Below are 23,284 nucleotides of genomic sequence, written 5' to 3'. Positions count from 1 at the left end.
GGAGTCTTTGAAAGTTAGCCAAATCGTAAAGAAAGAACTGTCAATTCCATATTGGGTGGGTATAAAATGAAAAAAAACACTAAAAACTGTAGCTTTTATAAAACTTCACAATTCACACCCAACATTGTGTGTTATCATTTCAGATGATGCGAATCATTCTTCACTGACAATCTTAACAGCTTATCCTGTTTAGAAATAGAAAGAAAGTATTTGTCCTTCAGTACAAGAAAAGAGCAGTTAAAAAAGTTCAAGTAACTATCACAACAACCCTGCTATAGAAGACTGAAAATCCATGCCCCAAAAGGACCACATATGTTCCCAACAACAGTACACACAAGGGGACACTATAAAGCACATGCATGGGCAGAGACGAATGTTGTGTGTTCTAGAGAGCCATGTGATAAAGAATGGCATCTTTGAGATCTACAGTACCACAATATCAAATATATTAGACTTTGGCCACACAGTCAAAGCATACACCACATCAGATGTAGACATTGTGGCAGACAAGCTTAAAAGAACTTAAAACTTAAAAGAACAATTTACGATCACAAAATGTGAGAGAATTATTTTCACAGGAATGCAACATCCAGCATAAAGGTTGTCTATTGCAAATTCTTATGCTACCGATGTGTGAGAATGACATGTTTCCATAATACATTTTTTGGGACCATGGATTAACCAGTAAAAATGGCTCCCTGAAAAACACCATCCAGTGAAAGTAAACGACATTTCAAGGCACTTTTGCTTCAATCCGTTGTAGTTCGATGTGACCATGTAGGATTTGGTCCACCGTAAGTCTACCAAGACCTAGTCCCTAGTTCTAAACCAATGCAGTTACAACTGTTGACATGGTCTTGGTACAGTATGTGAAATGGGTCTCATCTATCCACAATATTTTGTTAAACCAGGCTTAAGGAACCCTAACCATGACTGCCAGGCTCCATCTGCTTTTGTACAAATTTCAGCTCTGTTACAACCTAGCTGTTGCATGGTGTTTGCCAAAAGCTGATCTGATTTCAACAGAACCTAAATGCCTCAGCAGGACTGCTCTTCCTATTATAACGTTGCTTCAAGTGAGTAATTCTCATCTGTAACAGTAATCTTCAGTAGCATGTTCCACAACCGACTGAATTCTGTTGTGTACAAGCACTTTTAATTCCTAGAAGCACACCACGCACCCTCTAGTACTGTTTGAGCCCTCTGACGTGTACATTAATTTACTTGAAAGATCAGGGAACATTTTCCCAAGGCCCCATTAATATAAGTGCTAAATTCTACTGCTCCATGGTTATTACATTACCATTGTTTAAATGGGCCACCTTTATCGGTACCGTTATTTCCTTGCTCCATGAAATTAACGTTATAGTTTTTACCTGCTGTGTCAGCTGTTTTTCAAACCTCTTGCAAAAGTCGTGCAGTTCTTCTACAGTCTTTTCCTTAAGTCTGAGCTGCAAGGTCTTCTCTTCTAATCTGGATTGTAAGGATTTACAATTTTTACACTTCATGGAGAACAAATAGTTGGAAAACAAAGATGGGGAAAAAAACAACACCGTTAACACACTAAGAACCAGATTAAATGAAAATTTTCAGTTCATCTGCCGACTGTAGTTTACAAGGCTTGTATTTCATGTTATTTTTTTTCTTTGTTTCTTCAAGTATTGGGGTTATAATTCACATCTGTTAAGTGAGTGAAAGGTTTTATTTAATGTAGGCCTAAGATTTAAAATAAGAAAATTTGGAAAAATGTCTGGGTGGCAATTTTGTTTTTCTTGACATACAAAACACAAACTATACTGACTTCCAGTCAACAAAAAATGTTAATGAAAAGTTAAAGGTTTATACTAGACACAAGTTTTAAATAATGAAAAATAACGTTTAATACAAAATAATAATTTAAACCATGTGTACTATTTAGTCATAATACATTCCAGAATCATACCATACTACCTTATGTGAATACTTATTCCTCTTACATTGTTTTGACTAAATAGAAGAACAAATAATAGAATTTCTTTTTTTATGTTAATATTTAAAATAAACAGATTCCTTTATGATATGATATGCACTCTAATTTCTAGCATGGCAAAACACCTTCATTGACACAGTAGTTATTTTTATAAACTTTTTCTTCAGTTTAAAAAAATGCTTTTTAGCATTTATGTTAATTCATTCTTAAAAGGGGTTAAGTACCATTTTTGGAATTTGCTCTGCTGTTAATTGTTTCTTTAGAGTATTGGTTTTTTCAGTCAGTCTGACTATTTCCTTAGTGAGATCCTCAAGCTGTTGATGTCGCTCCCTGAAAGTTTTAAAACACACTGTGACCAAACACATTGGATAAAGGTTTGCATGACATTCTTCAAAATCTCTAGATTTAAATCTAGTCCAAATGCATCTCTAATGCAATTAATAGCTTTCACAAATTCTTTTTAAAGCAATTTTAATATATTTTCAAAAGTGTAACAGTTAATGTTAACTGTTAATCTGTTATTTGGACATGAAATAGCAGTAACAACATTTTTTTGTATTTGTTTATAAAATAATTACCAAGATCTTCCTTCAAGGATGTCTGAGACCTGTTGTTTTAACTTGCTGATTTTTTCATTGTTGCTGTGTCTCTCAGAGTCCATCTCTTTTTTTAACTCTGCAATGTTCACATTGTGCTGCAAAAAGTACAGTATAGAGATTTTCAGTAGTGAGCTTCAGCCTTAACACCAGGCTCAGCATCAAACAAACTTCAAACAGCTCTATTAAAATATTTTAATAATGTGCAAATGTTGGAGGAGTATTTTTCCCATTTGTTGCACACAGTCGTTCACATAAAAACTAATGGGGCACTAGAATAGGAGTGTACTCTAACCAACTAAACAAAAAAAACTTTAATTAGTTTGCAGTACCCAATTTGTAGACAGACCATTCTCAATGTGATGTAGTTCCCCTTTCATTTTCAATAACTGTTTTATCCTCATAGGGAACTGGAAATTAACCCAGAAGGCCCAGGGCACAAGGCAGATTTACACTGTAGATGGAATTCCAGACTATCGTAGGGCACACACATTCATTAAAGGTAACGGTTAACCCTGGCAGCATATGTACTGTGGGAGAAAACAAAAGTACCTGAAGAAAACCCCCATGCATACAAGGATAATATGCAAACTCCACACAAAAAGTACCCCAGGCCAGAATTAAACCCAGGACCCAAAGGGTTTGAGACAGTAGCACTAACCACCATGTCACCATGCTGCCTTGATGCATTACACATACAGTACCAGCAATTTCAACTCCTTGATTGTTTGTTCACAGGCTGAAGTGCGTTCGTGATTTATCTGCATCTGTTCTTGCACTGCCATTTCGGCTTTCTGCAGCTGAGCTTTGATCTGACCATGGAGCTCTCTTTCAGAAGTCAGTTCTTTCAAATGTTCCACATCCTAGGCAAGAAACACATGTAAACGTAAAATGTTACAAAAGTGACTCACAGTTTAAATGAATATTAGTTTATACTGTACTTTTAAGCATGTAATCATGACTACCTTTTCCTGTATTAGTGTGGATAAACTGGACATGCACAGGACCTTTTCCTTTAATTCACCTTTTAGACGCAAGACTTCTTTCTCAAGAGCTGCATTCCTTTCCAGTAAACTATTGTGAAGAAGAGATACCTGTGGAGCCAAATAACAAGATTATTCACAATCCGCCATTACAGAAGTATATGACATAATCATGCACAGGCATACCAAGTCTAGGTATGTGAAAGAATACTTTGAGATTTTAGATATCGGATTATAATTTGGCATTGGTAATAAAATATATCTTTTTTTTTCTAAAAAATATTAATGAATAGAAAGAAAATATCAATAAAATAATAACACATAATAACACAAACACAAATTATCCCACATCATTAACGGCACTACAAACACAGTAGCCAAAGTGTCATTATTTCACTGATCCAACAAATTAAGCAAATCTGGGTTAATTTGTTTTAGCTGTTTTTCAGATTAGCCAGACAGTTTGTCTGTAGAGGCAGCATTAGTGTCACTTGTGTTTGCCCATTTATGCCTTTCAGTTCTTCTGTGGACAATAACAGCAAAAAGAACAAAACGTAAAATCTCTTGTGGAACCTCTGAAAGGAAAAGGAGTCAACATCAAGCTCGGTCACAGACTGCATGGTATTATTACCTGCGTCGATTTATCCCTCACTGATTTTGCCATCTTCTCTCTACCGATGACTCTTGACTTTGACTCCATCCTGACAGGGGCCCGTGCCCCACACAGTGGCACTGCCACACCAGTCACATGACACTGCTCCCTGGGGTGTTGAGCTGCTCTTGTGACTGACGCTTCGCTTCTGTTTAACAGCTGTCTAGTGGATGCTCTTGAATTGTGTAGTTTTGAATTACCGGTACAGTTTGTGTTTCTCGCAGAAGCCATTTTTTTTTCTAAAGCAACGCCTAGGTATTAGACCCAGATAAAACGAATGTACTTTTCTCTGCGAAAACAGATGAAAGGTTTTTTCACATCACGATGCACTTATTGTCTGTCCGCCATCATCCCACCTGTGAAAAGCAAACAGAAACACGCACAATGTTTCTGTGAATCCTAATACAATTTAATAAACAATTGTAAAGACGCAATATATTTTTATATTATCTGTATTTGGACCATTTATTTCAAAGCTCCGCCTTTAGATGTTAAACTCCGTAAGGAAGCTAAACAACTGACGTAAAGCTTTGTATGTGGTCCGAAAGAAGATGGTCAACGCAAAGCTATGTGAAAATTGCCAACACAAACTTTTCTGTTTAATCACAAAAAGTGGAACACGCAAAGGCAAACAACAGTAAAGAGCAAAGAAGGAAATGCATCCTACAAATAAGTCAAGATGACATTTCGTAATTCGACATACAACTATAAAACTGGATTAAAAAAAAAACGTGTACAAATGACTGCAAGCACCAAAACTCAACTGTTACTAGGCAACGGCGACGCTTTCCTAACCCACCTGCACTGCGGCACCGGAAGGGAACCTAGTCATCTGCAACACACTCACAAACACAAGAGCGGAGAGCACCGCCCACTGATTACTGATTGGCTAAGAATAGGTTTATTCCGGTCACTGGGAGACCCGTCTTATTTTCGCGGATTACAATGATTGCTCCGCTGGCCTGTCTGTCAAACCTTGCAGCTATCAGCGTAAGTGAAGGGAGGGGGATCTTACTGCAGCACTATAATAAAGTGAAATGTCTAGCTAATGCACCACTGGATGACCGGGTGGCAGATACCGAGAACTGTGGCTTTTCGTGTAGTAAACGAATTTATTTAATTGCGGTCTTTTATGTTAAGACTGGATATATCTGATAAAGCTTTTGAAAAGAAGAGGAGGACCATTTAATGAGAAAATTAGCTAAGTATTACATGGCATAGCATGCTTTAAACTGATAAAGCTACTATAATAAATTAACGCATTTATAATTTGGAAGTTATTATATTTATCACATTTCGTTGTTACATGGTTTTTATTGCCTCATTCATTGTGAGGAACATATGGCGCTGTGGTGGTGTTTCCTGGGAAGCGCAATGCGTACGGACGTCATCAATCTTTTATGACGAACGTTGTTCTGCATGGCGTTAGGTTCAGTGCTGCGTGGCGTTGGGCAGTATTACTGGCATTTCAGAATTATGTGCTACCTAGCTGACAAATTGAGATCCTGAAAAGAAAAATGGTGAACTTTACAATGTTGAAATATTACAAATCATCTTTGAAGTGTCCTTGACATACCTTTTAAACTATGTACAGTAGCAGGGCGGACTCTTTATTTTTGATTCGCCTCAGAAGAGGCGATCTCAGCTTTTCTCTTAAGTGAAATGTTAGGCTAAAAGAAAATCAAGAGCCAGGAAGACCGTGTTCGAAATCCAAGAGGACTCTCGATTCATACACAAGTTTTAAAAATTGTCTTTGGCAGAGTTACACATTGCCTATTATTTTTTAATTTATGCGGAATTACTTGCGTGGGAGAGGCTGTAACAAGAGAGCGCTTTCTTTTTTAATTGCCTTAATTGACAACGCCTCATTAGTCTAGCTAAGTTAATCATTTTAGGACGTGGGACGACACTCACTTTATAATGGCAAATTAAAAATGTGATTGGTTTCAGCTTGGTCTTCAAGGTGATGTGATGTCTATAAGTGGATCCTTGTGCGCCTGACTCATGCAATGCACGTCCCGCCCAGGGTGTGTTCTGCCTGATTTGGGTTACAGTGTGGTCTGTGAGGTGACTGGAACATGAACAAATGGAAAACGGTCTTCCCGCTCACATTTCATACTAAGTGAAAGTCTTTGGCACTCTTTCGGATGTTGGTTACAATTGCTAAAACCCCTGTTAAGGGCATTCATATCATAGAAATCAGCCATTATATTGGCAGAAAAAAAAGTGAATCCGTATAAACCTGTTACCCTCTTATAACAGACCCACAAGTGTGCAAGAAGGAGAACTGTTTGGCCCATCTAGCCAAATAATTTGGATCTTGGTCATTAATCCAAGGATTCTTCCAGCCAATCCTTGAAAGAAGACATAGTCCCACAACCCTTTGGGTAAAAAGTGCCCTCTGCTCTTTGTGTAAAATGTTCTTTTACATAGTTGTACTCATGTCCTATGGCTCATGCTTCACAGTTGATCCTGAAAGGGTCTGCTGGGTTGACTTTATAGGTACCTTTGAGGATTTTAAATCCTTGGATCAGGTCCATCATGGTCTTCAAGAAAAAAAAAGGTTGAGTATTTTAGACTGTCCATAGAGGATGTTCCTTTAGGCCCCAGAATGTTTCTTGTTGCACTTCCCTGGACTGATTCCAGAGCAGCAATTTTTTTAATGTAATACAGTGACGAGAATTGTTCATAATATTCTAAATTAAATGTAACAAGTATATTGTGAAATATTAACACAACATAGTAGTTCAGGTGGGTAGCTGCATGCGTAGGCTGCAAAGGAACAAGTAATAAGTTTATTCCATGCTGAAAAAAAGAAGAAGGAAAACACAACGTTTCGGCTGTGGAGGAGCCTTGCTCACACCTGAAGAAGGCTCCACGGCCAAAACATTGTGTTTTCTTTCTTCTTTTTTTCAACATGGAATAAACCTATTACTTGTTCATTAACACAACATGCCTTGATTTAAATTCCAAGCTTTTAACTGTCTATCCCAACATTTAGTTTGTCTTTTTCAGTGCTTCCTCTTATTGCCTAAAAGGTGTAGACAATATGTCATCTTAAATACACATTACACTTTAAGCTCAGTATTTCTAATTTTGTCATTTGTATTTTTCCTACATGAATGTAATATTCTGCACATTTCTATATTTAAGTATTAGCAGTCAGGTGTTTGCACACTCTTGAATTTTATCTCAATCTTTTTTAAATTGGTTTGCTAACCCTCCCATTTTGATGATCATTGGTATAAGTTAGAAAGAGATAAGGTACTAATACAGATCCCTGTGGTACTCCACTAAATCGCCCTATTTAACTACAGTCCTGTTGAATGTTCAGTTGTCTATTAATGTTCATACTTAAGAATTCTGCTTCTAAAAGTGTCTTTCTTAACATGTGTTATTTATGTCTAATTCATTACAGGTATGAGCCGTTTCTGCTCTGTGAACAACAACTTTCCCTATGATAATAACATCTTGGTTCTAGACATGATTTTAAGTTCCCTTTGGGGTGTTCCTCAGCCCATAAACTGGGAGAATGTGGCAAGACTTGTACCTGGTTTCACACCCAAAGAGGTAAAATCCTGTCTATTATAGTTATGATACTGTGGCATGTGATCCCACATATTGGCAATGAAAGTAATTTGAAGGAAACAAATACTTCATTTGAAAGTGATATTAACTAAATCCCATGGTAGGTCTGCTCTGTCTTTCTAAAGTCATTATAAAAAGCTATGTGGCACACTGTGTACTAAACATTTTGTTTTCTTGTGTTCATGGAATTCCTTAGCAGTAAGGGAAGTATCAAAATTACTTTGTGTCAAAACATGTTCATACATTGTAGTGTAGTTTATACAAAGTGTTATTAGCATTAGAAGTATAGTAAAATGAATACTGAGAATTTCTAACACTTGCAATGATTTACAGTGCGCTAGGAGATTCGAGGAATTGAAGAGCAGTGGAAGCCTTCCATACACTGATAACCAATGCAATGCGTTAGTGGCGAGTGGGGGATCCCCATCAGATACCCCGACGACATACGTCAAGCCCACATTGCTTGACTCTTTTGAAGAACTGGGAGAAAAGCGACCCAGTCAGAGCACTATTTCAGTGACTGGTAAGAGTGCAGGCTTTAATATTCCAAACAGAACTTAATGCTTTTTCATTTAGTTATCTGGAATAGTTTGGAAGTGTATATTGCTCTGGTTCTTTTCTGCACTCTTTGGTAGAGCATAATGCTTCAAACTGTAAATGAGGAAACGATCTTTGACATCTTTTTGTCAATTTATTTATATTTGTTTCAGGTTTTCCTGTAACACACTCATCAGCTGAGAAAGAGACCAACACTACAGATGAGTACAAAGGGAAAGTGGATGAGAGCAAAGGGTGGGACTTCATTAGCTTGCTTTTAATGAGCATATCAAAATGTTTAGGAAAATCAGCATGCTGTTTCATAATGAAATTAGTATTAATAATCATTCCTTTTACTTTTCTGGACACTCCACTCAAAGTGCTTTAAAGATAATGAGGACTCCCTTTCACCACCACCAATGTGCAGCCCCACATGGATGCCAGTACACTCACCACACATCAGCTATCAGTGGGGAGGAGTGATGAAGCCAATTCTTAAATGGGGATTATTAGGAGGGACAATGGGATGGTCAGGATGCCAGGTTTATACCCCTACTTTTTTTGAGAAGCACCCTGGGATTTTTAATCTGTGACTTCTCTGCCCACAGAGAGGCAAGACCTTGGTCTAACATCTCAAAGGACAGTGCCTTTTTACAGTATAACATTAGGGTGAGCACCCCCTACTGGCCACATTAACAGCTGCAACCTTAGTTTCTCCTAGGTGGTCTCACATCCAGATAGCGGCCAAGCTCACCCCTGCTTAGTTTCAGTGGGTTGTTAATTGTGAGTTGGAGGGTGATATGGCTGCTGGCGAATTACTTTCCTCCAATGTTTAATTAGTTTATGAAATGAATGCCACTCAAGTAATTTGGATTATCGACAGCACTTAATAAAATAGTATGTTTTTTGCACTTCTGTAATATTTTGTATTACTGTATTCTATTGCCTTCATTCTTTTTAAATCTTTTGGTTTTTTTATACTAATATTCTGTAATATTAATCTTTCTCACTGTGAGACACTCTTGTTCATTTCAGACCGGGTAATGATATTATACGTATACTGTAGATCATTTTTACGATTGTTCCACAGTGTTAAATATCCTAATTTGTGAATGTCACTTTCTAAACCGACCCTTTCAGACCTAACATGGTGATCCATGTCTGCGATGAGGCCAAGAATCTGAAGCAGGACTTTGTGTGCCCACGAGACCTCCTCATCAATGAGATGAAGTACTTTGCTGAGTACCTGTCTGTGGATGCCCAGCGCTGGGAGGAGGTGGATATTTCTGTGCACTGTGATGTTCAGATCTTTGACTGGCTGATGAATTATGTGAAGAGGAATGGCGAATCTTCTGAAAATAATGACAAACCCAGATTAGGTAGGGAAAACCACCTTTTGATTTATTTGGGTGTTCATTGAATGATAAAATAATTAAAACAATAATGATGTAAGACTACAGAAATGTGAACATAGAATTGTGCTGAAGTATTTTGAATGGTATTGTGCAATTGAGGTATTTGCTGTATCATGAATTATGATATTTTAACATTTGTTGTATTAGGTGTTGTGTGTATTATGCATTTATTTCAGAACCCAGCAATGTGATTTCAATCCTGATCTCTTCAGAATTTCTGAAAATGGACACATTAGTAAGTAACCTATGCTTGCTGCAAGTGTTCTATTTCTGGACCATATGATATAATCTGTGCAATTAGCTGGCTTTCCTTTACTTGCAAAGACTGGTCATGTAGTTCCTGGAATAAGACTAGTATGCAATTTCTATACCGTTTTGAGCCTTTGTGCAGTGTTGTGTAGATTTCTGTCTTCACTTTTTGCAATTTCTGAAGCATGTTATAATAAGATTAAACAACAATTTTACTAACTCCTTTTTCCCTTAGGTTGAAGAATGTGTACAGTACTGTCATAAGCACATGAGTGCTATTGTAGCTACTCCATGCAATATGAACTGCATCAATTCTAACTTAGCTACCCGAATAGCAGACCTGTTCACTCACAATGAGGCAGATGACATAAAAGACAAAAAGGATAAATTTAAAAGGTAACAAGTTTTGAAGTTTATTCAGATGTGTTCTGTGTGTGTCAGCTATATGGTTGTGTTTATTATACATTATACTGTACAGTATAAGTGTTGTTAAACAAAAGATTTTAAAATAAAATTGTATCCTGAAATCATTAAAATGCCAGTGTGGCATGTTTTTATTTATTATATATTTATATTATTTTTATATTTATATTATTGTTATATATAACATAATAAATCTACAATATTTATTATATATGATATATTATATATATACATTTACAATGTATTTTGCCTTTGTTCTGCAGCAAAATATTTCAGAAAAAGATTGAGAGACTTTTTGACTCAGAGTATAAGAATCCTGATTCTCCAGGCAATGCTGCAACCCTGTACAGGTAAAAACGATGCTTTCTTCCTCTTGTGCTTTCCAGAGTACCGTGCTTGTCAACACAGCTCTTTGCTTTTTCTCCCTCTTCAGATGTTGTCTTTGCAATAAACTTCTTACCAAAGAAACAGAGAGCAAAATCTCCTGTGTTCCAGGAAAAATTAACATTGATCTTCATGGGAATATAATATACACCCACACAAGGTAATGCTTACCATTTATGTCTTTGGTATGGATTTTTTTCAGTGAACCTAAATAAATTCACATAAAAACTAAATATTAGCTTCCTGATTTGCAGTGCCCTCCAAACAAATTGGAACACAAAATTCAAAAGTATTTTTTTTTGCTCAATGGTAAAGCCATTTGTATTTGTGATCATGTATTAATATGATTGACAATTCAGCATCTTAAATGACTGCAGAAAAAGGTTGGTGAGAACAGGTCTCAGGTGTCATGCAGTTTTTGTCTCAAAGTGAAATGTAACTAAATACTGACTTATAAAATCTGAAATGTACTTACTGTATGTGAAGGTGCTCCCCAATTTGTATTGTCACTTGAATTAACTGAATTGAACACAGGCATGTTTGTGTTCTAATATAATCAAATATATGAATGAAATTATCCAAAAATAAAATTAAAATATTGTACATGTCATTCATACATCTCCTTAATCTCCTGATCACAAATACAAATCGCTTGACTGTAAACCAAGAAGAACAGTTTTGACTTTGCTTTCCCAATACATTTAGAGAGCATTGTAAGTTATGATTCTGCAGTAGCTGTATTTCCTGAAAGATAGAGTCATGCTTTTATAACATACTGTAAGTCCATAAATGTAAAAAACAACAGTGAAGTCCATGTTTGCCTCGACACAAATTTCCTTTGTGATCTGGAGATAATAAAAACATTGAAATTGTACAATTAATTCTCAGTCAAAACTTGCTATTAAGCAGTTTTAGGTCTTGTCGGTTTATTTTCACTTTCAGAGAAAAAAACTGGGAAATACATGACTATTTAATCAGTTTATACGAGGAATTAAAATCCTGGAACCTTGTTTACTGGAGAATCTGGGGAACCATTAACTCATTGACCTGTTCTCGGTGTAAGCAGGTAGGAGTTTTATTTTTATTTTATTGTAAGTAATGATGCCCATTGATATCTAAGACAATGAGCATGTGCTACTGTACAAACCAGACAAAAGGACAAAAGGCATTATCTCGTGACTCTCAGCCTATATTCTGTATCCTCAGCATCTTAACTTTATGTACTGTTATAGAATCAATAACTATATAAGATCCAGGCACCAGCTTGCTATGTATGTGTAGTGTTTCATAGCCGTTCAGGGACGCCAAATATGTAATCATAGTGGCTCTCTGAAGGCACCTGTTCTGTAGGGTTTGGGCATTTACTGAGACAATTTTCAATTGTAGCAGTAAATCACAAAGTTGATTCTTTTGATGGCTTTAGAGTCCAACCATGCGATATAACTCAAACAACGCACACACACAGGTACTAATACACGAGGATACATTTATTAATACATAGAGTATGCCTTAAACCTAACAGATCTTATCGAGAGGGTTATCAGAATACAAAAGATATATATTCAATCAGTTACGAAGTGTTACACATATCAAGAGGACATACGTTCAGTATATCATTCATTAAGACCGTTTCGTAAAGTGAACTTGGTTACAACTTCTACATTAGATACTCAAAACAAGTACATAACTCTTAGGAATTAAATTGATATCAACTGGTTGGGATAACAATTGAATTCTCGAGCTGTAATGCAGTGAAGTTGAATACTCATCCAATTTCTGGGGATTCAGATCTCCTGCGGGCACAAAGAAACAATTGCAGGCTGATGCTGTCCAATCCGCGCTCTCTGGCTCGGTGCCAGGTTGTGCTGTGCGGCTTGCGACGGTGCGCTGCTGATGCTCACTGACCGGCTAGTTAGTGTTGGCTTTAACTAGCAAAGTTTGTGCACAGGAGAAAAGATGACTGTGGGTCCCAGCAAATCAGGAAGAGGACCGGTTCGTTCCTGATGAAGCGCTAGTTCTGAATAGTGATTCAGCTGTCCACAGTTCCGACCTGTTCACGAGGCCTGCTGCTGGTTACTCTCTGGCAACCTCCACTCTAGACTCTTAGAACAAAGGAAAGTTCTGGCACTCGGACACACTGGCCGTTCCGTGGTTGTCCGGGCTGAGTCTCAGGATGGTCAGGAGGCACGCTGCGAGAATGTCCTGCCCTTGGGAGCCTTCTGCTCCTGGGCCGTCCTGCCCTGGAATTCTCCTTTGAATTCCCTTTAGAACAGTCCACAGAATCCTCTCCAGAATCTTACTGAATCTCCCGAATCTGAATCTTGTTGAATCTGAATCTCCAGGCCTGTGTTGCCTGTTTTTACCTGGAGGAACTTCAGCTCGTTGATTGGCTGAAAGTTCCATGGGCATCAGAGTCCCACGTGGGTTACTCAGCCCTACCAGTCCCTGATTGGTTGATCAAGGTGAGATATGAGTCACTTAGTCCTGACACTTAGTAATGCAGTCCAGATGTCCATCCGGCACTCCCTAGACAGATAGGCGCCAATGGATGACCATTGATCATGATAGCCAGACTTAGCTAAATGCATCCCCCTTTGGGAGCTGTCCTAGGAAACCTTAAATCACCCTGCACTAATGGTCTCTCTGTGGCTGCTCCACAGAGATGAACAGAGAAATGGGGCCTCATTTGGGAAGCTCAGAAACACTTAATTCTGCCTTATTATTAAGCCTCGCCGCTACATATGTAAGCAAATAATAAATATGAATAATTTCACTCTCCAAAGTCAAGGAATACCGAGTATCACTGCACAGGTGTTTTTTTATTCTCTGGCACAGTTTGATAATAGAGTAATATCAGGCCAAACTTAACCATGACTAAAATTTCCTCTCATAATTGATGCTAACAAATTTCCAGCATGCTTTCTTATACAGTATAATACAGCTCAAAATTCAGTACTCAGATTTTAGATTACGTGGACATCACCTGGTTTTATGCCCTGTATTTATGCTATGGTCCTATATTTTGGAGGCTGATTTAATGACCTCAGTAAACACTGTCACTGTCTAACTTCACTGTCTTAATGACTTGACCTGAAGTTAATTAACCCAAGTTAATTATATAAAGACTCCTTTTGATAATCTGTTTCTTCCTCCATATTTACTTGTCTCTTGGCCCAAGAAAACGTCTTAGATACATAGTAAGATACATGGTAAGGCAATCAATTTAGGAAGTGCAAACATTGCTAACCTTACTGAAATGCTGTCCCTCTAGTCACAACAATACTGTTAGTGGAATTAACTATGAAAAACAGTTGTGACTCTTTAAGCAACAACTCTGTAAAACCATGAATTTTCACAATGAAACATGGATATTTTCAAAACTTTTTTTTGTTTCTGAATTTGCTCCTAATTAGCTGAAAATAATTGTAAATGCTAGTGAAAATCTAGATATTTAAAAAAAAGATATTACTTGATATTACTCAGATTACTGAAGATTTTACAATCATTTAACCATACATTTGGTATTTCAAATGGCTTGTGTTTTGAGAGAGATTAATAAGTTTAGCACTGAAGCGTGATGTTATGAAAGCATACAGTAAATCCCAGATAGACTTGTTCAGCATTGTGACAAGGATTTCTCTTCACACCCACTGACAATTCCCTTGCCTTGTGTAATGACCGACACTTTGATGGTCTGCCCGCTGTCTTGTCAGGTGTTCCTGTGCACTGAGTTGTCTCAGTGTCGTTACCACCCTGAAAAAGCAGTGTACCCCACTCCCGTCAGTGGGCGGGGCTCTCAGGCCTTTGGGGTCTATACCTGCTGCAGTCAGAGAGTACTGCGCTTCGATCCCACCAGAATGCCCAAGGTAGCATGTTGTGATCTTTGCTCATTACTTCAAATTAAAATCTTTAATGAGAATTACTGGTATTTAAAAGATCTCCCATAAACATTGTTTTTGTTCTACACTGCTGTAACTCCTCTGTAGTACAATTTGATAGATTTGTGTAATTTCCCTGTCATTTACAGTAACATTATATATTTTAGAAGAGCCTGAAACCTCTTTCACTACATACATTTTAGATTTTTGTTTTTTATCAACATTTTATATGCCTCTCGTAAGTGGAATGCAGAAATAAAATTACTTTTTTTCCAATATTTGTAGTGAAATGCAAATGCAGGCCCTTCCTTATAGAATCCAACGAAGTCTATTTTAAACTCACTAAGCAGTTGTGTCCCACCTTTTTTCTGGCCCACTAGTTGATTGTCGTATCTGGATGGGGAGCCCATGGATCTTCCATTTTATTATCTGCCCCTTGTGTTGATGCAGGGTTGTCAAATGAAAGACCACATTGTTAGTATAGATGGGGACCGCGGGGATCATCAGCCTGACTCATCCCAAACCAGAATCCTGAATGACCTGCTCCTGCACAGGGATGCTGTTTGTGTGCCCTGCCCTCCTGATCCTGAATGGTAAGAGGGAGATGAGTTACAACAGGACTGCAGAAACCATGTTTTCCTACTGTCACATTTAGGAAGCCGTTGTGGAAAATTAGTTTCAAAATAATATTAAAGTGTGCGGCACAGTGGTTGACATTGTCTTGCAGTCCTGGGACGCTTGGCTGCAAGGCTTGGGAATTCCAAATTGTGAATGGGAATGGGTTGAGATTTGGGTTCAGTTCCCAAACTGGTGCTCTGTCTGCTTGGAGTCTGGATGTTCTCCTCGTGTTTACACGGGTTTCCTTCGGATACTCCGGTTTCCTCCCACAGTCCAAAAACATACTTGTAGGTTAATTGGCTTCTGGGAAAACTGACCCTAGGCGTGAGTGTGTGCCTGTCAGTGCTTGTGTCTGTCTGCCCTGCGATAGTAGAATGGCTTCCCATCCAGGGTGTAGCCTGCCTTGCGCTCGTTTCTGCAGAGAAGGGCTCTGGCTCCCCCACGACCCTGAATTGGATGGAATGGGTGGGTGGATGGAAGACCATTTGCTGTTAATACTGTTTCACTGGGGTATCTTTATTCAACAGCAATGGTACCTCTTCAGCATCAGGAGAGAGGGCCCTTGACTGTGATATTCAACTGGAACCGAATGTTCTGAGAGGGCAAAAGCCTGGCGAGGCTACTGCAGTGAGTTCACAACTCAGATATGTGTGGATTGTACAGTTTCCTCAAAAAAATAAAGCGATGCCCACATTTTCCTCTTCTTCTTTCTTCTCTGTTTACAGTTTTCACTGTTGAAAAATTGGAGCTTGCAGCTGGTACGTCATTTACGTTCCCCATATGTATAGTCTGCTTCAGTTCTTTCCCTCTGATGTGCAGTCTGAGTTCAACAGCATGACTCAATGTTAGTCTGGAGACTTGACTTCAGATTTTAGCTTAGGCGTTCCTTATTATGTCAGAGTAAATGTCAGTGTTTTCATATAGAGGCAGCAGTCCCTTTTTTCTGAAGATGAGGAATATACCACGGGCTCAGAGGTCACCGAAGATGAGGTTGGAGATGAAGAAGAGGTGTCCAAAAAGCAAAGTAAAACAAGAGCAGGTTTTCTGTGATTGTCTGTGATTGTCTCTGTGTATACTACCTGACGTAGATGGTGCTAACTTAGTTATTGCTTGTTAAACATTGACTTTTAAACGTCATCTGTGCTCAACTGCCCTGCATGCATATCTGATAAATGTTGTTTTATAACTAATTGAAAGTTTACAAAAATGTGGCATAATATAAGCAGTTAAGTTCCTGTAGTATTACACAAATATTAAAAATATTTGGAATTTGGAATCATGTTTCCTTTTTCATGTAATCCTTTTACAATATATCCAATTAAAAAATGGACAAGAAAGATCTACTGAAAGCTATGGAGAGTCATCTACTGTGTGCTGAAATTTAGCAGTGGGAACCTCCTATTTTTATAACCTTTCAGATAACATTCAGAAATGTCTGACATAATAAATGAAATGCCTCTCATTTTGCTGTAAAAAGCTATGTATGGTGTTATGTTTAGTTCAATACAGTAAGTACTGAATAAAAAAGAATGTTGTGATATAAACAATGTGTGACACTATGATTAATGTATATGTAATTATCTTTGCACCACTTGTAATTGATTGTAGGTGCAAAGAAAGCTAAGAAGATTTCCAAACCACTTAAGAGACAAGTGTCATCACCCAGCTTTCAGAGGAGAGATAAAACAGTGGAAAAGGTAAAAGCATTCATCTATAAGATGTTTATGAACTACAGGTCCAAACAGATGGATTACTGATTTTAATCTTACATCCTTTAAATGTCTTTCAGTGGATTTCAGATAAGTTAAAGCCAATATTGTCATAACAAATAATGTGTTAGTTACTGAATATGGAGGCACTGTTCTATCAGAACAAACAAAAAATAATCAAATAAAATGAATTAAATATTAAACATCTCTGTCTTGTCTGAAACCAGCTGTTCTTGTCTTGGGCAGTTAACTAATTGGGGTCGCCTTGCTCATTTGGAGCAGACAGGCAATGAGGTGAACCCCAGACACTCAGTCTTGCCTGTTCAATCGCTTGCTTGCGGAAAACCACTCCTTAAAATTCATAACATTTTTCTTTAAAATTAATTTTTTTGTGCAATTTCTTCATATTTTTGTTCTGACCTGGACAGTATTAAAGTATGTAATGACAAGTAATTAAGGTCTTCTCGAAGTTTTGTTTGGAGGCACAGATGTTTAAAAACCATAACTAACAGCAACCGGTAATCTGAAGCAAATACTAGAATCATTATGAAGGCGTTAGATGTGATGTGTTGTTGTGTTCTCTGTGCTTGGTCAATGAGCCAATTAGCCTGTCCTGTGCTGATCTCCAGCTGTGTGCTGAGCATGTCACAGCCTGAAACCCATACCGTGCGGCAGTGTAGAAATCTGCTGGGATGTAAGGCCATTCTTTTCGCCATTGTCCTGGGAGTGGTGCTGTTTAAGACCTGGGCCTGAAGTGACCGTGATTGAATGCAGGGGCAGAGTTTAACTGCGCATTACATTTATAACCTACTGCTTGTGAGTGAAAGTTTGAGAGAGAGTGATATTTAAACCTTTTAGTAAAAGGCACCCAACGGTGGTGAACTTATTATTATACTAAGTTTAAACAGATTCCCATTTTTTTTTGTCTCATTCTGTAAATAAAGGCCTTTATTTTGTACCTTATGATGAACCTCACTTCTCCCTTCTGACACTGTGCACCCATGACTCATTCACTGTAGACTTGTGAAAGCAGTTCATCTGATTAAGTTTTTTTTTTGTTATCCTTTATTTTAGGCTCCTTCCCGAGATTCAACAGCATTCACGTAAGTTTTCTTTAATTCGGTCAGATATAGCCTTTAAATACCCTAGTGTAAACTTTCAAGTTCGTAAATAAATGTGTAAAATAAAGCAGTTAAACAATCAATAATGTTTCATGGTTTGTAGAGTTGGTTAACATTCATATTAGTCTTTGACTAAATGGATTATAGATTTTGAGTAGCTGTCATTTTCATTAAATAAGAAGTTATATTTTTAAGTTTTACATAATAAGTTGTCCGTATTGGTAAATATAATTATATATGCCTAATAAGACTAGGAGCTATTAAATGTTATGATATAGTGTCTTTTTTAGAGTACTGTTTCAGTTTGTAGGCATAGATTACCTCATATCGGTAAATTCCTGGTTGTCCTCCATGTTACAAAGCCATGTAAGAACTGTTGAATGCTATCTTAAATATTTATGACATGTTATAGACCATATCAAAAGCTGGTCAAAGTGTTCTTATGCAGGATGAAACTTGAAGAGCTGCGCATTGCAATAGGGAAATTGCCCTTTCTTCGGTGACTGTGATAAAAAAGATATGAAAGATAAAAAATACTTGTACAAATTCCTTTAGTTAATTAGTTCGCATGTATGATTCATTCATATTTTATCATTCACAGGCAGTTTGTTAACGGAACACACAAGTCTCTTTTAATTATGCATAGACCACGTTTTCCTATTTCTTCATTTTAAACCATTAATTTCACAGTGTCATGGTGGTTTAGACTGCGGTGGTATAAGGGTACTGCTACTGCCTCACAGCTCTGGGGTCTTGGTTTTGATTCTGCTGCGCCTCCGCTGTGTGTTCTCCTTGTGTTTAAATGGGTTTTCTTCAGGACTGCTGGTTTCTTCCCATAGGCCAAAGACACATTGGCGGTTTAATTGGCTGTCTCTAATCTGTCTGTGTGTGTTTATCAGGAGTGGCCAATCATAGTCCTGGAGGACTGGTCATTTTCAAAGCACCTACAGTAGAACTTAAATTAATTAATTAATTGCTTACACTTATATAGCGCTTTTCTGGACACTCCACTCAAAGCGCTTTACAGGTAATGGGGATCCCCTCCACCACCACCAATGTGCAGCATCCACCTGGATGATGCGACGGCAGCCATAGTGCGCCAGTACACTCACCACACACCAGCTCTCAGTGGGGAGGAGAGCAGGGTAATGAATCCAATTCATAGTGTGTACTACAGAGCTGGAAGAAGGTGGTAAATTAAGCCAATAATTAGTTAATTTAGGTTAACTGCGGATATACCGGCCATTCAAAACCAGGATTGCCTATCCCTAGTTTATACTTTGCGATGGACTGGTGCTCCATCCAGGATGCAGTCCTGCCTTGTGCCCTGAGTCTCCAAGATAATATCTGAGTTTACTTGACTCTCATGGGGAACAAATGGTTTTCTGATAATAGATGTGTAGTATACTCAGGATTTTTTGTAGCCATATGACACTGGCACAGGAAGTTCACCTGCATCCATCTGAAAGCTGAATCATTGCAACTATTTTTTTTTTCAGAGTAAGTACGCAGAAAAGTAAATGGGACAGCACACGATCCATGCGATACAACCAAGATGCACAAAGAGAAGAAGGTATGACACTTTGCAAAACACGTTTTTCTTCCATTTATCTAATTTAATCCATGTAAATTTCTGAACCAAATGCATCTTTGTTTTTTTTTTACTTTCAAAAATATTACTGTTGCAGATCAGCGAAGAATGGTAGAAATTATTGAACATCTAACGAAGATGAGATTTGGTGACATGGAACGCCATAAATCTAAGGAGATGAAAGAAGTAAGTTTTGGAGGACAGTGCACAGTTTAAACATGCTGAAAAACTACCCAGATCTTTTTTTTTTCCCATAAACACCTGAATGTAAGAAATTTGTAAGATACTGCCTTTTTTTTAAAACTGATGTCCCATCCAGAGTGTATCCTGCCTTGTGCCCAGTGCTGCCCATGATAGGCTCTAGTTCACCATGAACCTTAATTGAAAGTGGATAATTAAAAGTGATGTGATGTGATCTTTTTCTGAATTTGGGAACAAGGTGATCGCTCCCTTTAGGATCATGTTATGATAATCAGTCATAGCCTTAATATTGTTCTTTTCATTCCATTTACAAACGGGAGGAGACCCACATCATCCATTGCTGAAATGTTTAGTAATAACACCAGAGTGATATGCGACAGCCATTATGCACCAACAGCCCCACTCCATATGAGACCGGCTGGAGAAGTAAGACATTGCTTTTCCAGTTGAATTCCGAGGGAAAGGAAAAGAGTTGGCAATCACAGACATTTTTACAATCCCATAAACTTAATAGCCCTGTACTTTATACCACACAAACCTAGAGGTGCAATGTTTCTTCTTTATTTGGGGTTTTCAGTATGCTGGTGGTATTTATGCAAGACTGGAGGCTCAACTCAAAGCATCTTTACAAGCCAGCAATCGTCAGCCCAGCTCAGAGAAGAACATAAGGTAATGTTAGACAATGAAAGGTACAGAAATCTGCACTGTTTATACCTCTCTAAATGGTTTTTAGATGTAGGTGTTTTTTGTCTTTCTTGTGTCTGCACATACTGTAGGGTCCTATACTTCACTTCAAAACACTGCAGTCTTTTCTCTCTTTGCATTATTTATCAAAGTTATGTGGTCTGATGTTTATCATTTCAGTACATACTATCCTTAACTCTTATGAACTGTATCCAACCTATATTGTAATGAATCAGGGGATACTTTCAAGTAAATGGGAAAGTGGCTGTTCACTCCACCCATCAGCAGGTTGTGTGATACATTCTGCACCCTAGGTGTTCTTTCTCTTACAAGGCAAAAATAAACAATATTATATGAAATATTTTTAATGACAGGATTAGACCCTGAGATTTTACTTTCCTTAAAGGAAAAATCAATTTTTATAGGTTACATCATTAAATGGACTATATCCTTGCTTTTATTACATTTATGACACTTATTAGGACTCTTTAGGAAGTACAGTATTTTTATCATCTTATTCTCAAAAGTCCTGAAACATAGCAGTTAGCACAGATGTTTGATCGCAAAGAAGTAGCAGTCTGTTGGTGTAACAGAGGAACATAAAACTCATTTTTGGCAAGTTAAACATTTATTTAAAAATAAAACTCTTCTGAGCAAATTTCTGTGCTCTGTATATTCAGAACCATACCTTTCAACAACAGGATAATAGATATCTTTGTATGATGGATGAAGACCTTTAATGGATTTAAATAGGTTTAAACATTTTAAATGCTTAAAGACGCTCACAGCATGATCTTTTAAGGAGTCTTCTTTTTCCTTTTAGTACCTAAATGATGTCATTTTGTTTATGCTTCATGATTAGACAAATGTGTTTTTTTTTTCTACATAGGCCGAAGACGCGCTTTGGCCAGACTCGTCCAACCTAGAAACTGGGAGACAAGACCATAATATTCTCCATGTACACCCTGGAAAAAGCTACCCTTTTGTCTCAAATCCTAGAGTCATTAACAGTCTAAAATACATCAATTATATGTTAGACCTTTTTGCTCCTTTTGATGAGGTTTCTAATGTAGCTTTAACTTGTTTAGCTTTAAATCAGCTGAAAGCTGTGCTTGGCTCAGGTGACCCTTGGACAAGAATTATTTTTAGTGCTTTCCACCTGCCAGTGGCCAGACGTCTGTTGTATTAGAGGACAGAAGTCATTTTAGAGAGAGAAAATACCCACCCTTTTAAAGGTGTTAGAATAAATACCATCAATGAATTTTAAAATAGAGGCATTAACATTTAAAAATGCTGGCATGTGATATGAACTGCCAGTCCTTTTTTGATGAAGTTAGAATTGTCAGTTAGGATTTATTATATGCCTTTCCAATTTTTAAGTTTCTGTTTGTTAAAGACTTTGCTCTCTGGCAGTGACTCCTGTACAGCATGGAGAGAATAAGGGCCATCAGTTGTGCTTCTCCAACATGCCCACCTGTCAGAGCCAATCAGCTTTATACTGACGTAATGTGTAGGCGAGAGACAGAGGTGTGGTTGAATTGTCTGGCAGTGCTTCATGTGTATAACACCTGAAGAGACTGGCTGACACAAGCCTGCTGCAGGGGTTGGGCGTTCTTATATTAATCTGTAAACTGAGTTCCAGCACGCCGTACAGTACGACAAAGAACACTGGATCTTAATGCTCGCAAAAGAAATTTAGCGATTGGTTTTAATATGTCATTTGTTGTGATACTGTGCTCAGCAGCACTTGAACCTCTTAGTTAAAAATCATTTTCTTGTTACAAAAACAGAAAGAGAATCTTAACTGTAAAGATGTAAAACTCAGCTATGATTTATATGATAATAGCCTAAGATCATTGATTTATTTAAAATGATTGGGGCTTCATGAAAGTTCAAGATTATGTACTCAAATTCCACTAATATAAAATGTCAATACAATTTTAGAAGTAACAGTCTAACTGTCTGCCTTGGCATTTGCTTTCAATTATTTTAAAGGTTTAATTTAACATTAGCATTTATTCTACCAAATACTGGGTTTCTTATAAAATATTTACAATAATTTCTAATTTAGGGTTGATCACATTTGTTTTTTAATATCAGAATCATCAAGAAAAAGGAGAACAATCCTGTTAACTTTCTTCACTTACTCCCCAGGATATAATCCTGTTTTGCACATTAATATCCTGTAAAACATAGAACTTAGATATTCCCAACAGAGCATTGGAATAGTATTTAAGTTGTAATATTGTTTCAAATAAAGATGAAGAAATGTTTACATGCATTTTTTTTCCCTTTGTATAGTACTACTACTTCAAGGTACTTTTCCGCTTTTTGAACCTTGATCATGTACGCATGATTTCCTCTGAGGAAGCATATAAAACCTCCACACTTCTCTCTCTATATTGTTTCTGGAATATTGAAACTCCACGACATGGGTTTCAAAATTAAAAATGTACATGTAAAAATAATGCTGGTATTGTTTCATGTTTCTTATGAAGACTTAGTGCCAAGGTGTGACTAACCTGCCTTTTGTGCTATCTGACAAATGTGAGTTTCAGGACCAAATCTCAAGTTATATGAATGATATTTTATACAGGCAATGTTGAAGAGCTTTTAATTGTGGGCGATACACAGCTGGTTGCAGTCTTGATTTGAAGATCTCATCTAGCAGAGGTTATCAGCTTGG

General features: G+C 37.5%; 2 protein-coding genes across 3 annotated transcripts; one reads left to right on the top strand and one right to left on the bottom strand.

The window, feature by feature from the left end:
- Positions 1 to 134: 134 nt before the first annotated feature.
- LOC148820068 (uncharacterized) lies at positions 135 to 4,431 on the bottom strand. The gene is made up of 7 exons (XM_088934191.1): positions 4,180 to 4,431; positions 3,531 to 3,659; positions 3,270 to 3,428; positions 2,548 to 2,663; positions 2,194 to 2,299; positions 1,377 to 1,502; positions 135 to 185 (listed from the first exon to the last, which is right to left on the bottom strand). The coding sequence occupies exons 1-7, from the start codon at positions 4,429 to 4,431 to the stop codon at positions 135 to 137; spliced, it is 939 nt and encodes a 312-aa protein (XP_088790317.1).
- A 2,108-nt stretch (positions 4,432 to 6,539) lies between these two features.
- sanbr (SANT and BTB domain regulator of CSR) lies at positions 6,540 to 22,871 on the top strand. 2 transcript variants are annotated; one of them, XM_088933955.1, is made up of 21 exons: positions 6,540 to 6,587; positions 7,619 to 7,770; positions 8,122 to 8,311; positions 8,499 to 8,580; positions 9,466 to 9,704; positions 9,917 to 9,975; positions 10,225 to 10,385; positions 10,676 to 10,762; positions 10,846 to 10,956; positions 11,739 to 11,862; positions 14,510 to 14,662; positions 15,125 to 15,267; positions 15,820 to 15,919; positions 16,018 to 16,050; positions 16,217 to 16,316; positions 16,901 to 16,989; positions 18,076 to 18,104; positions 19,622 to 19,695; positions 19,811 to 19,899; positions 20,492 to 20,583; positions 21,488 to 22,871. In XM_088933955.1, the coding sequence occupies exons 2-21, from the start codon at positions 7,621 to 7,623 to the stop codon at positions 21,522 to 21,524; spliced, it is 2,142 nt and encodes a 713-aa protein (XP_088790081.1). In that variant the 5' UTR covers positions 6,540 to 6,587; positions 7,619 to 7,620; the 3' UTR covers positions 21,525 to 22,871. The 2 variants fall into 2 exon arrangements, with proteins under 2 accessions (XP_088790081.1, XP_088790083.1); XM_088933957.1 differs by lacking the exon at positions 16,018 to 16,050.
- Positions 22,872 to 23,284: the final 413 nt, after the last annotated feature.

Source organism: Atractosteus spatula, chromosome 15 (assembly GCF_055471065.1).
Source record: "Atractosteus spatula isolate fAtrSpa1 chromosome 15, fAtrSpa1.hap1, whole genome shotgun sequence".
NCBI classification, from domain to species: Eukaryota; Metazoa; Chordata; class Actinopteri; order Semionotiformes; family Lepisosteidae; genus Atractosteus; species Atractosteus spatula.
Note: the sequence above shows the minus strand (reverse complement) of the source record. Positions and strands in the feature narration are given on the sequence as shown.